The 13,718-nt window shown below is 41.3% G+C and overlaps 1 protein-coding gene across 1 annotated transcript in view; it reads left to right on the top strand.

Moving 5' to 3' along the window:
- The window catches only part of cdkal1 (CDK5 regulatory subunit associated protein 1-like 1), a 269,763-nt gene extending 256,920 nt beyond the window's left edge, over positions 1-12,843 (top strand). The window contains exon 15 of the mRNA XM_058747144.1: positions 12,228-12,843. Coding sequence (XP_058603127.1) covers positions 12,228-12,389 — 162 coding nt within the window. The 3' untranslated portion in view covers positions 12,390-12,843. The remainder of the gene's footprint in view (positions 1-12,227) is intronic.
- The last annotated feature ends 875 nt before the right edge of the window (positions 12,844-13,718 follow it).

Below are 13,718 nucleotides of genomic sequence, written 5' to 3'. Positions count from 1 at the left end.
GAAACCACCAAACACAAGAATCAGCTATTACAGTATGAGCAAACCAGATCTACGGTACTTTCTTTAAATCATATATATAAACAGTTTATCAGAGAACTGATGAAAGAAGTCATACCTGCTAAATGGAAAACTAATTGTGTTTTTATGTGTGAATTTAAACATCATCTGATTGCTGTGAGACTTTCCATCTCGTCTTCATCCATTTTGGATTTGGGCATGAGTCATTATTTTAGTTTGGTTTGAAGAAAGAAGATCATGTGGGTTAGCTATTCCTTTAACCAGGGATGAGCAGCTGGTTTGTTGGCAGAATAAGACAGACTACCGATCACAGTTACCTCAAGCACAAGTTGCCAGTGTCTTCAAGATGTCTTGCAGTAATTCCATGGCAGCGTCTTGCATGAGTGCTGTGTTGTTCAAATGGACAGGCTGGTTATTGGACTGTTTTGGTCTGGATGTCTAGTTTTGTAAGTCTGTGACTTGAGAAATCTTGTGTGTTGTAGGGTGAAGATCTAGTTTTACTAACTCGTTGACTAATTTGTTGTCAAATGAGGGAGCTAGACGACACTTATGAACTATAATGAAGTCCAAGGCTTCATATAGAGCAGAAACTTCTAAGTGAAGTGTGTCTGAGAGGGGAGTAGTGTGAGCGAGAGCTTCTGTTGCTCTAATTGGCTCCACACGCGTTACTCTGTCATTGCCTGGAGCTCTTGAGTGTTAACTAGTGAACTCAGTCCCGTCTAAAGACAGCAGATCGCCACTACAGTACTTACAGAGCTCATTCCGACACCATTAGAGGCCTCCATAAAACCACAGTCCTGCTGCTGTATGCTGATGAACAGAGCTAGTGACTGGATGACTTCAGCAGTCCTGAGGAGAAGATGAATCCTTGTGCTTCCCACCCAAAGACGCCATGCATCAAGAAAGAGTTGCTTCTTGCAGCTTCAGACAAATCTTTACTTTTTTTTGTTTTGTTTTTTTCTGATCAGCCTCTGTTAGACTGCTGGATGACCATTATTGCTTACCTCTCTCTCGCTCTCGCTCTCTCTCTCTCTCTCTCTCTCGCTCTCTCTCTCTCTCTCTCTCTCTCTCTCTCTCTCTCTCTCTCTCTCTCTCGCTCTCTCTCGCTCTCTCTCTCTCTCTCTCTCTCTCTCTCTCTCTCTCTCTCTCTCTCTCTCTCTCTCTCTCTCGCTCTCTCTCTCTCTCTCTCTCTCGCTCTCTCTCTCTCTCTCTCTCTCTCTCTCGCTCTCTCTCTCTCTCTCTCTCTCTCTCTCTCTCTCTCTCTCTCTCTCGCTCTGTCTCTGGTTTTATGGTCTGCCAGGGCAGCAGTAAAATCTGATGGGGTGTGAAATTAAAATGTGTATCATATTTTGAAGCATCATTTGATGTCCTCTGTGTGGACGTGTGTTTCTCTCCCCGCTAGAAAAATAACACAGCAGTCACAGATTAGCACAGAATGACAAATAGAGACCGTTAAAGCAGTCAGATCACTGCTAGATCACTCATAGAGGACACACACACACACACCCTTCATTCACAACACACACAAGACACTTATACAAACCAGTAATGATTATTTCTTGTTAATGATATAGATATATATTCCCATTAAAAACGTTTGGGATCATTAAGAGTCAATAAATTACATTTTAGCGTATATTCACATAGTAAACAGCTTTTTTAAATTGTAAAAATATTTCACTGTATATAGTATAGTTTTTACTGTATTTTTGCCTTGGCGAGCAGAAGATACTTCTTTTTAAACATGAATTATTCCAAATGTTTGAACTGTAGTGAATATAAAATGTAATTTATTCTCGTCATTTTGTTCTAAAGCTATTCGTCTAAAGCTCGGTTCAGACTACATGATTTTGGCACGATCTGCTTGAAGTAGTGTGTCGTGGGTTCGTAGATGACAAAAATTCAATAGTTTTATCTCGTGTAGCGTGTCATAGAGGATGACAGCTGATGCCACGTCTGCAACGCTTCACGACATCACCTCAGAGAGACTACCATGTTTAATTTTTTTATTTTCCGTTGTCCACGACGAGTTCCGTCACATCTGTGACACTGGCCAATAGGAGCACAGAAGCACCGTCATACATGCTTTAAAACAAACCTAAACGAAAGAGAGACAATCGTATCGTTACAAATGGAGGAAGTGTTCGTGGAGCTATGGCAATAATACTCCTGCATGTATGGATGAGTCCATACTGTCCTCTTCATGCAATCCAGATTTGTGTCCACTGCCAGCTTTTCTTTCTTTTTGGGCTGTTCTGATAAGAAGAAAGGGTAGATCACGCTGTTTGCTAGCCACTGTTTGTTTACGCTCATAGCACCTTCTGTCTAGTCCCGCCGTATCGATGACAGCATGTACGTCGTTAAAGACAGCAAGCGGTGAATGGTCGGGTAGAAATGTGTAGTCCGACATGTTTCTTGTTAACAACACGACAAGATTTCAGGAGTCAAAATCGCATAATCTGGCACAGTGACTGTCGTAACCGACAAAAAAAAAAATTGTGTAGTCTGAAACGGGCTTAAGTCGTAACACACAGAAAATCTTCCCGTCTGTGTCAGTTCTCAAATCTAATTCATATGTACACAAATGAGACAGACCAGAGACAATGTCTGCTGCCATTAATGTTAAAAAGGATGCTGAAAGTTTTTAGGCAATATCTATTTTTCATTCTTTATTTGATTGTTATGGTTGTTCATTGACAATAAAGTCCATAAAACCTCCCAGAAACTCGTGTGGAAACCTGCTGTGTTTCCGGTACTGTAAATGCATTGTGACATGTTCTTTCCCAGTGCCCACGGTCATTTTATTCCTTTTTTACTTGCTTGTCAAAAGCTCACATTGCTTTAAAGAGAGCAGACCGCCTACTGCCACAGATGCATGATCAGAGAGGAAGCGAGCAGATGAATGCAGCTTTGACTGCTGATTTATGGAGCTGTGACTGCAGCGAGGCGGAGGCGGCTGACAGGAGGAGGAGCGGAGCGCTGCAGGTGTGTGCTTGTGTCTTCACTCGCTGACCCCAGACCTGCTCACGGGAGGAGAAACTCTGGAGCTGCTCTCAGATCTCTGAACGTTCAACAGAGACGCTGTTCTGAACCTTTAGATGGCACGCTGAAGTGAAGGTCCTTATTTACTGTCCTTCAGAGGAGCACAGAAGAAAGTGAATGAAGTCGAGATGATTGGCTTAAATTTCAGTCTGTTCCTCGCATACAGCATCGAAACCTGCTCACCTTTGTTGTACAGAGAACTTTCCACTGAACTTCTGTCATATGGGTTAAAACGACATAAGAGAGCTTTCTCCTTTGAAAGTATGTGAAAGTTTGTCCTCATGTTTGAGATGTGTTAATACTGTCATTCCTGCGTGGCTGAGGACCCTTCGCTGTGCAGAGCTTCAGTAACTGTCCTCCAGTGTGTGTGCGTGCGGCGTTTACACAGATGTGGTGATGTGCCATCCTGTGCTTATGATGTGGAGCGCTGCAGATCGGGGACTTTCTTCTGATTGTCTGTGTGTGAGAGGATCTTAGATTTTTCTGTGTTTGTTTGTTTATTAGGGGCTAATTACAATTGCTAGTGTTAACTGATGTTAATTGATGGGTCAGGAAGGACTAATTGGAAGATTCCCCAGAGCGAGTGTGTGAATAAGTTTATGAGATGATTAGGTCTTATAACACAAGCGTGTGTATTCAGCGCCGCATGACTGAAACTGCTCTAGACACTGGAGAGAAACCATGACACACAGATACAGAGGTCAGTACTGAACGGCACACTGCTGTCTGTGTGTTTGTGTTTCCTTAGTTTCCTTAGTTATCGATTGCTGGACCTTTACATCATCTGGAGAGCCGTTGGCCAGGTATTCCCTGCCGACACTGGCTGTTTCTGTGATGGATGTAGACACGTCCTCTGTCTCTGGCTTCACCCGTCTCATCCTACACGCACCCCAAACCTGACTTGATGGTAGTGTAAGTTGTTTTGAGCTGATGTGCTGTTATTCACCATCTTCTGAGTGACTTCAGCCATTTTCTCAAAGCTCATATTTCTGATTTCTGCAGATGTTTGTTATGCGGTCATGTGCGAACGACAGCAACTGTATTTATGTCTGTGGTGAGTGGGTCAGTCAGTGTTGTGATGCAAATGTGGTTTTAGACATGTTCAGATGACCTTTGTTTTCAGCCTCTGCAGTAAGTTTATGTCTGACATCTATAAATACAGGGAAAGTGCATTTGTTAATTGGTTATTTGTCATAAATCAGTGTAATTCAATTTAAAATAGTAACATCTGAAATTATATATCAGCCATGGCTTAATGACAGCACTCAGGACTTAAGACAAAAATGGAGGCAGAGGGGCAATGGAAAAAAGATAAACTTCAAGTGTATTATGAGATTGTTAAAGACAGTATGATTAATTACCAACGGGCAGCTAAAATGCGATATTTTTCTGACTTGAGTATTATCATAATTCAGAAACATTATTTAGCACATTAAATTCTGTACAGAATCCTTTACACATACATACCCAGAGCCCACTCCAATAGCTTGACAACCTTTTGCATTTTTACGGTCAAGATTAAGACCGTTAGAACTAGTTTTAGGTCTACTGATCTTTTCTCTTTAGAATTTACTCCCAGCTCTATATAGTTTTAATTCATTCTTTTTTTTTTCTTCTCATTTTGATCTCCTCTCTCTTTCTGATCTTGTAGACACAGTTCAGCAATTGAAACCAGCTACTTGTGCTTTAGACGTCATTCCCTCTCATAGGGCTGTGCAATTAATCGAATTTGATTATCGTGTGCATCTCGTCAGTAAATCCGGTTCCGTGATTTAGTAGTAAATCGCCATCACCTGTTTTCAGATGGAGCGGCATTTACTACACGGAGCCGTAGTTCACTGACACGCTAAGCAATATCGCATTCGTAATCGAAGGGCCCAAGAATTTTATTTTATCATAAACAGTAGTTTAGCAAATGGTATTGTCTCATCTTGTTGAAAACATGCTATTATACATCATCTTCTTAAAAAGCCTAGACTTTTTAGCAACTATTGCCCAATATCAAAGTTGCCTTTTTTTATCTAAAGAAGATATTTTATTTTGAAAAAGGCTGTTTATCATTTGCTCAAATTTTTAAATAAAAATTCGTTAACACTTTAGAATAGTGAACGCTTATTCACTATTAACTACTACTTTTCCTTCAACAGTTTCCTAATTTTCTGCTTATTAATAGTTAGTGCAGTAGTTGTTAAGTTTAGGTATTGGTAGGATTAGGGATGTAGAATAGGGTCATGTAGTATAAGGCATTAATCTGTGCTTTATTAGTACTAATAAATGGCTAATATTCTAGTAATATGCATGCTAATAAGCAACTAGTTAAGAGACCCTAAAATAAAGTGTTACCAAAAATTATTTTTTTGAAAAAATTTCAGTCGGGTTTTAAGTCTAAATACAGTACAGAGTCTGCTATTTTAAAAGAGAATAGATATTTATTGCTTGCTGTTGACTCAGGAAAGTGTGCTGTTCTCACTCCCCTCAAACTTACGGCAGCATTTGATACAACATGAAATTCTTTTGAGCGTTTGAGTCAGTGGGTGGGGATCTGAGGAAATGCCCTCAAATGGTTTTCCTATTTAAAGGACCATGGTTTTGTAGTCTGGTTAGGAAATTATATCTCAGATTCTGCAGCCTGTGTTTGTGGGGTTCCTCAGGGGTCAGTTCTGGGGCCCATATTGTTTTCTTTGTACATGTTACCACTCGCCTTTATTTGTTGAAAATATAATGTTGCTTGTCATTGTTATGCAGACAACATGCAACTGCACCTTCCTAGTTTGCCCAAAAATTTAAATTTTGTCATCAATTACTACCAAACCCGTAACACAAATCAATGATGTTTGTTTTCTTTGCGCACAAGAAGTATTTTGGGTGAACTGTTCTTTTAATTGATAATGTAGGCCCTCTTGTCTGTAATGTACACAAACAGGCAAAGAATCGGGGAGTGATCTTTGATTCGGAGCTTAAATTTGATAAGCTTGTAAATTCAATGGTGAATGCCACTGAATTTAAGGTGTATTGCAAAAATAAAATCTTTCTTGCTTTTTAATGATTTGAAGCAAGTTATACTGGCTTTTAAGTTGTCAATGTTGTATTTGTATCTGGGGCTTCCTCTTGTTCTGTTGAATCGTCTTCAACTTCTACAAAATGCAATAACTAGTCTTTTGACTGGGACTATGAAGCAGGTCAGTGTTTTCCCAGTGCTAACTTCGTTACAATGACTCCCAGTTAATTTTAGAGAGCAGTTTAGGGTTTTAATGTTTGTTCTTGAGGCCTTGCATGGCCTAGCTCCTGAATATATTGTGGATCTTCTTCAGGATTATCGGACGACAAGGCCACTGAGGTCATCTCAAACATTATATAACCTGCCAATTTGGATATTAGATATTAGATGTTGTACTACGTTGGGTCCTTTTAAATCATGTTTGAGGGCACATTTTGCCCAGGCATATGGTTGAGCTAGTAGTTTGTTTTACAATTTTTGGTGTTTTATATTTTTGGGATTTTCTTTATTTAAGCTGTTGAAATGTTATTTTAATGGAAGGCACATTGGTCAACTATTTGTTTTTAAATGTGCTATACAAATAAACTAAACAAATAAATAAATAAATAGGTTTGTTTGTTAATTTTAATTTCTTGTCTAAGAGTTATTTACTTAAGTTATGAGAGGCGTCCATACTGTGAACTGGCATTGACTGATGATGTTTGCGGGCCGGCTAGTGTAGCTCACAAAACCAGATCAGAGATGACAGGTGAAAGTGAGACAGGCTTTTGTACAGTTATACGCTTATTATCGGTATGGACCAAAATTCATGGGCCGAAAACACGAAATAAAGATGAATTTAATTAATTAATTTATTTATCATCATCATTATTATTATTATTTACTTTTGAAATTTCTGTAGACAACATTGAGCTGTGATGCTGATGTGGGCTACAAGGTGTTCTAGCCCAGTTCACAGCTTGATGAATGTCAAAGCAGTCATCTTCATTTTCAGCTCTGCTTCAGCGTAGAAGCAAGAAGCTTTTTCCATTCCAGCATAACCCCGTGTTTGGATGTTGGGGGTGTTTATTTGGGTTTGGCTGTGGTGAGGCGTCTGAGAGAGACGGATCACAGGCTGTGGTGTGTGTGGTTTATCACCTCGGCCGGCGGGAGATGGTTCAGGCGTCTGGAGGCCCAGCGTCCGTGTCCTTGAGCCTCTCACCTCCTCTGTCTGAGCCGCCACAGTGTATCGACAGACGCTCATTTGATTTGTGTGTGTGTGAACTACGCAGACATGGATCAATGCGGTGTCTGGACACGCCATGCACTAGCGGTCACTCTAACTGACATTCATCAGAAGAGGAGAAAGAACAAGAGAAAAAAGGAAAAGATAGTGGCAGATGAAGAGAGTAATGGAAAGAAAATGAAATTCATTCGCTCAATCTAAACAAGACTGTCTAGTAATGATTTTATCTTTTAGTCCTATGCTTCTCAACTGGTTTTACTTTTTGTTACAAAAAAAATGGCAATTTACTCTTTTACTTAGTTTTGCTTAGTTTTGCTTAGTTTTTTATTGTCTTAAACTTAAAGAAAATCTAAGTATCAAAAGTATGTTTGTCTAATTAACATTTAGTTAAAACATTTAAAAGTCTTTAAAACAATGTTTACTTCAGAAGCAGGACTACACAAGATATAGGCAAATTGTCTTTAGTATAGGTATGTTTTGTCTGAAGTATTTTTTATAAATCTTGTTTCATAGACTTTTAAATATATTTACCATAAAATTAGACAGAAATTTTCAGGGAGAATATTATATTTTGGAGTGTGGCAACCAAAGTACCAGCAATAACTTTTATATAAAAGTAAAACAGAAATGTCTTCAAACTTAAATATAGAAATGTATAACCATGGCAAAAAATAATATGCAATATCTTTAACATGGCTTGGGTTGAACAGGATGCAATTTGAACGAAATTTTGTTTGTAAATTTCTCTTGAATTTTGTAACTGGCTAAAGTCTATTTATAGTCTATTTATACATGATTATATGGTTAGTGTCATGTTACTATTTGTGGTTAGCTGTGTTTTTCCTTGCTGTCTGTGACCCTCAGACCTGAGACACATTTATTTTCAGATTTAAAGTTCACAGAGGTGAGAAAACACAACAGTCTGTCATTTAGTAGACATACCAGTATATGATTTAAACATGAAGGGCTGTTTTGTGCATCCAAATGTATAAATAGATCCAGCATGAGGTGCCAGTCAAAAATGTAAGCATGAGGAATGGTTTAACCATCAGTAGGCTGCTCTTGCTAATTCACAGGCATTGTGTCCTAATGGTTTGACCCGTCCAATTGTTATTTTCAGGATTTAACCAAGCACTAATCAGTGCTAGGCTGGAGGACCAGCATCCCATCAGCCCCTGCTCCTCTATTACAGTAAATAGGGTTCTGAAATACAGCTTTCTCTCTCAGCTATGAGAAGATTATTTGATGAAAGAGCAAGAAGCTGAGGATTTGAGGAAGGGTTTCTTTGCATGGCTTATAATATATGTAATGCAGCATCAGCAGATAACTGGAGCTCACATCTCCATTGCTAAAGATATATTATCCAGTAACACTGCACCCACCTTCATCACGGGCTTCCTGCCTGGGATGAGATGGGTGGCAAGTAATTGCATCGAATATCCGCTGAGGGAAGGCAAGCGGTACAAAGGCATTCTCCACACGGCTGAAAGTTTTAATACGCTCCAACTGCTTCCTCTGCGCTCTCCCGTAGTGCGGTCAGAGACTCCGAGGTGTTTTACATTACTCAAGTCTAACCTCATGTCGACTTCAGACATTCTTTAGAGCAGAACGTCCCTTGGATTGTTATTCATCACTGGAGACCCCCAGGGTTCTGTTCTAGGCCCGCTCAAGTGGGAATACAGATTCCACACACACTACCAAGAGAAGCATTTCACATTGAGTCAGATTTTTCACTGCTTTTCTTCTGAGGATAGTCATAGACTTGTTCATATTTGTCTTTGAATAGGAAATGTCCAGTACAATAGGAAACTGAATAGCAATTCTGGTTTTGTAGAAGGGGTGCTTTCAGAATCTCTGGCCGTGGATTGTGTGCTTTCAAAGAGCTTTCAGCTGCTGTATGGTGTCAGCAGAGCTGCTTATCTCCTCTAGTGTAGCCACAAACACAGCCGTGAGCATGTTACCATCGTGTGGGAGTCAGAGGTGAATGCTCTGAATGCCTCCGGCTGCTCCCACAATAGCTGTAGGAGCAGGAGTTGTGGGATACGATCTCAGAAGTAAGGTGCTGATTGAATGAGGCTCAATGAGTCATGCCGGGCATCTGTGGGTGGAGGTTCAGCTACATGATCCACTCTGTGAAGCACAATGATGGTGTTTTCCATTCACATTCAGACGCACTAGGCAGAGGAAGACACCATCTGGAAATCACACCTGTGACCTGATTCACACTGAGACACACAGATGCCACTAAAAGGGCCACCATACCTGCCACTCCTCTCTGAATAAGCACTGTTGCTAACTTGCCACCCACACTCATGGTTAGCGCTCAGATCACCCTGTGATATCCTTAGTCAAGGCTTCATGTGAGAAGTACAGTCTCCCAGGATAGTGTTACACTCTTTCTTTCAGTGTTCCAGTGTCAATACTGATGTACAGATCATTTCTGCCTCAGCTCGCCCATGCTTGGTGTATATTCTGTATATAATGTTTGCTTGCATGTTATTTTACAGTTTATTACCAATGTACACTTACTATAGAGTTAGGGTTTGGCTTAAGATTAGTTGCATGTAATTGTGCATAATTTACTACATACAGTCTTCTCTAATTTTAGGTGGCAGGTTGTTGGCTAGAAGAAGCTTTAGAGCAGGGGTGTCAAACTCAGTTCCTTGAGGGCCACAGCCCTGCAGAGTTTAGCTCCAACCCTAATTAAACACACCTGATCCAGCTAATCAGGCCCTTCAGGCTTATTTGGAAACTAAATGGTTTGTGTGTTGGAGAAGGTTTGGAACTAAACTCTGCAGGGCTGCGGCCCTCTAGGGACTGAGGGTGCTTTCACACCTGTAGATCGATTGCTTTGTTCCGAAACAGGGATTAAAATTATTACAATGTTGCTTTTTATTCTTGGTGTGGTTCGCTTTCACACGGCAAAGTTTCTAAATGGACCAAATTTGTTAATACAAGTCACGTGCTAGTAAATTGTTCTCTCATTGGTTTATTTTCCAGGATTTCACAGCTGTCACGGCTCTCATCCGTCAGGATGGAACGACAACAGCTTCGCCGGTTTATTGTTGTTATTTCTTTTTGTAGCTGTCATTATAATAATTTAGCATTTTGAGCAGGATTCATCGGGAAAACATTTTTAAAATGCACCCACTACGAAGAAGAGCAATAAGACAGCATTTGAAAATTAAAAAGTGCGCTTTGATTTTGAATGACGAAGACGTGCTCTCCCACAGACATTAACAGGTTCATTTTGAGGTATTGGCAAAACAACTAAGCGAATGCTTTTCACAGAACTTGCGTAATAACCCATCATACTTTGTGATATAGCATGGTTCGTTGGATCGGATTGCTTTCTCACTACAACCGAACCGCTCCAGAGTTAATTTTCAATTGAGACGAGACCACCTCGTTCAGGCTATCTCAGACCGATTGTTTTGGTGCGGATCCGAGCGCGATTGCCGTGTTCACATATGCCCAAACAAACCGAGCTAAGGGGGGAAACGCACCAGGTTCCCGAAACAACGGGCCAGGTGTGAAAGCACCCTGAGTTTGACACCCCTGCTTTAGAGGGAACAAGACCTAATTGAGACACAGCATACCCCTGCTTTCCCACCCTGAATTCTAATGTTAAGATCTTTTTATGACTGATCAACACAAGGGGTAAAACACAGACAATCTCCTCCAAGCTCACCCATATCGAGAGAGCAACCCTCCAATCCATTTTACTCCCATAGGCCTGAGGATAGAAGACATTACCATTACCAAACAAATTTCATTGTATTATTATAATGACAATAAAGTTTCTATTCTATTATATTACCATGCAAGCGCAGATGTGGTGAGAGGAGACAAAACATTGAGGCAAACTAGACACGTGCTTAAAATCCCCCGCGAAATGAAGTTGGATAATGGTGGGATGAGCTAGCTGAGCTCTCAGATAGACTTCCTCCAGGTTATTTGTGAAGGTTTGATTCACGCTTTTATCATTCTCAGTAATGGTATTTAATGACCCAAAGATGCTGAAGATGACACCACTTTGGATTTGTCCCATCTGGCTAAAAGTTTGCCACCTTCACTTCCTGAAAGTACAGAAAGGCAATGGATGGTGAGCTCCAAGAGCACATCTGCATTACAAGCAGCCGGCTGTTACCACCATGACAGCCTGAAATACTGAAATCATGAAATGGCCATTCAGATTGAGGCTCTATATTTAATCGCAGGGGTCCAGAAATGAACATATTATTGGGTCAGCTGTCAGGCCTGTCGTGATGGGAGACGTCGGCCCATTACTGTGTCCATTATGGATGAACCGTTAATGTGCCAACACATTAGAGAGGACACGACTTCCAATTACAACCATTTTACCCTGATGTGTCCCTGATGTGTAAATCTCTGGCCGTTTCAGAGCGTAACTGCCCTCTATCAGAGTCCTGTCAGGGTGATGTTGATGGATGACATCTGGACTGTACCGCACACGTTCACACACTCACTTTCCATCCGTGCGTTCTCGTACTCCAGCGATTGTGATGATTTAATATTTTTTAATGCAGGAAACTATAAACTCTTTCATCAGTTCCTCTGTTGTTGTCACAGTAATAAGGAATAATCGTTCTCTTTTGAGTTGCGATAAGAGCAGGTGATGATGATTTGAGTTTTTAATGGCGTTCAGTTTCTGTTGAACTGCCTGTGATTGTCGCTGAGCACAGGTGCTTCTTTTGGCTTTCAGCGGTGGAAGAAAGACACATAAAAGTAGAGAATAAAGCTATTGAATCCTCGTGTTTGCATGAGCACAGGCCCAGAGACGAGCTTTAACATGCAAAACGCAGTATGAATCGTCTGAGTCACTGACACAACGGTCACTTGTACAGTCATAGATATTTCACTCCTATCACTGTTTTGCTCCATCTGCCTGCTATTTATTTTCAATTCTTGTTTCTTCCACAGGAACTGAAGGCATCCCCTCAGAACGGCATCTGTGCTTCGGTGGCGTCCTCCGCGCTCGTGGCACGGTCCTGGAGGTTTGACGGTGATGGACTCAAGCTGCTGTCATTGGGACTCGCTCTGGCTGCTGTAATCGTGGCTCTTGTGATTGACAAGCTCCACTGACGCCTGTACATTCAACTTAACGTTTCGGACGAGGCCTTATAGAGTGAGCAGCGACCCGAGAATTTAAACCAGCGCTCGAATATAACGCCTTGTGTTTTAAGGTCAAATAAATGTAAATGAGGCTGGATGGTTTGGGACATTTAGTTTTTAACTGCTAATTAAAGACTCTGTTTAAATTTTAAAGGCTGAAACCTATTTTGCTTCCTAGTGACGTTTTAGAAAAGCTTTCTTTTTTTGTCAAGTACTTTTTTTTGTTTGTAGAAATCGAAGCCTCTTTGCCTATGAACGAGGACAGCTTAAATGCGTCTTTGGCTTTCTGTTCATTTTCAATCCCAGCAGTCATTCATTCTCAGGCCAGGTGTCTCACTGTTGGCTTTGGGCTAAGAGCAACAGACTCTTCCCGTCTTTGTTCCCAGCATAAAGCACGTCTAATAAATGAGACTCCACACTCTCAGCTCTGTCTCCTGGGTTGTATTTCTGGAATGTTTTCTCAGGGTTTTTGGCATGAGGAGGTCAGACGCTTTGTTTTGCACTCTTGTCAAGCTACAGTGTGTTTTTGACCTCATCAGAATAGTGTGTGTTGTCATCTGTGTTCTTATATGCCAGATTAATTGAAAATATAATACTGTTGTTGACAGGATGAAGTGTATATAGAAGCCACGTATACTTTGTGCTCGGATATTACAGGAATACAATGCAGTAAATGTAAACATTATGCCAAACCCTCGTAAGCAATCCTACATACTGCTATTTTCATTCATTTATCTTGTTGCCCTCGAACTGCACTAATGCCTGCATGTCTTTATGGTCCAGTGTTCAATGTATAGACACACGCTGTTGGCATTTCCTCGCCACGGGAATAGTCTTGTTTTATGTTGTTTATGTGTTCTTCAAACATTTCTTCAACAGAGGCTTTGTCAAAACATCTCAAATGAGCTCGTAGCTCTCCAGCGGTCGGGACCCATCGGCTCCACGCGGGTTCCTGGCCCAGTGTGTCGCTCCTGAAATGCCCCACGCTGCCATCTTATTCCCGGCTGTGGCTTCTGCTGAGCGATCCGTCTGGGCGTTTTGGAGTCAGCTCTGTCTACACGAGTGTGTGCAATGACGGGACATGCGTAACCTTAAGCAAGCAGAGATCCCTGGGCGCGTTTGCAGTGTCGGCTGAAGCCTTAGCGGAGCTGACGCCAGTCCGCTGGGATGTAGTCAACGCTCCTGGTGTGCCGCGCTCTCCCAACATCCCTGGAGGATCTTCTGCCTCCTCAGAGAACGTGAACAGCGCAGATGAGAAGAGACCGCGGTGACCTCCGCACCGCGGAAATGCCAGTATGT

Source organism: Onychostoma macrolepis, chromosome 16 (genome assembly GCF_012432095.1).
Source record: "Onychostoma macrolepis isolate SWU-2019 chromosome 16, ASM1243209v1, whole genome shotgun sequence".
NCBI classification, from domain to species: Eukaryota; Metazoa; Chordata; class Actinopteri; order Cypriniformes; family Cyprinidae; genus Onychostoma; species Onychostoma macrolepis.
The sequence above is the reverse complement of the archived record's forward strand: the minus strand, read 5'-3'. Positions and strand labels throughout refer to the sequence as shown.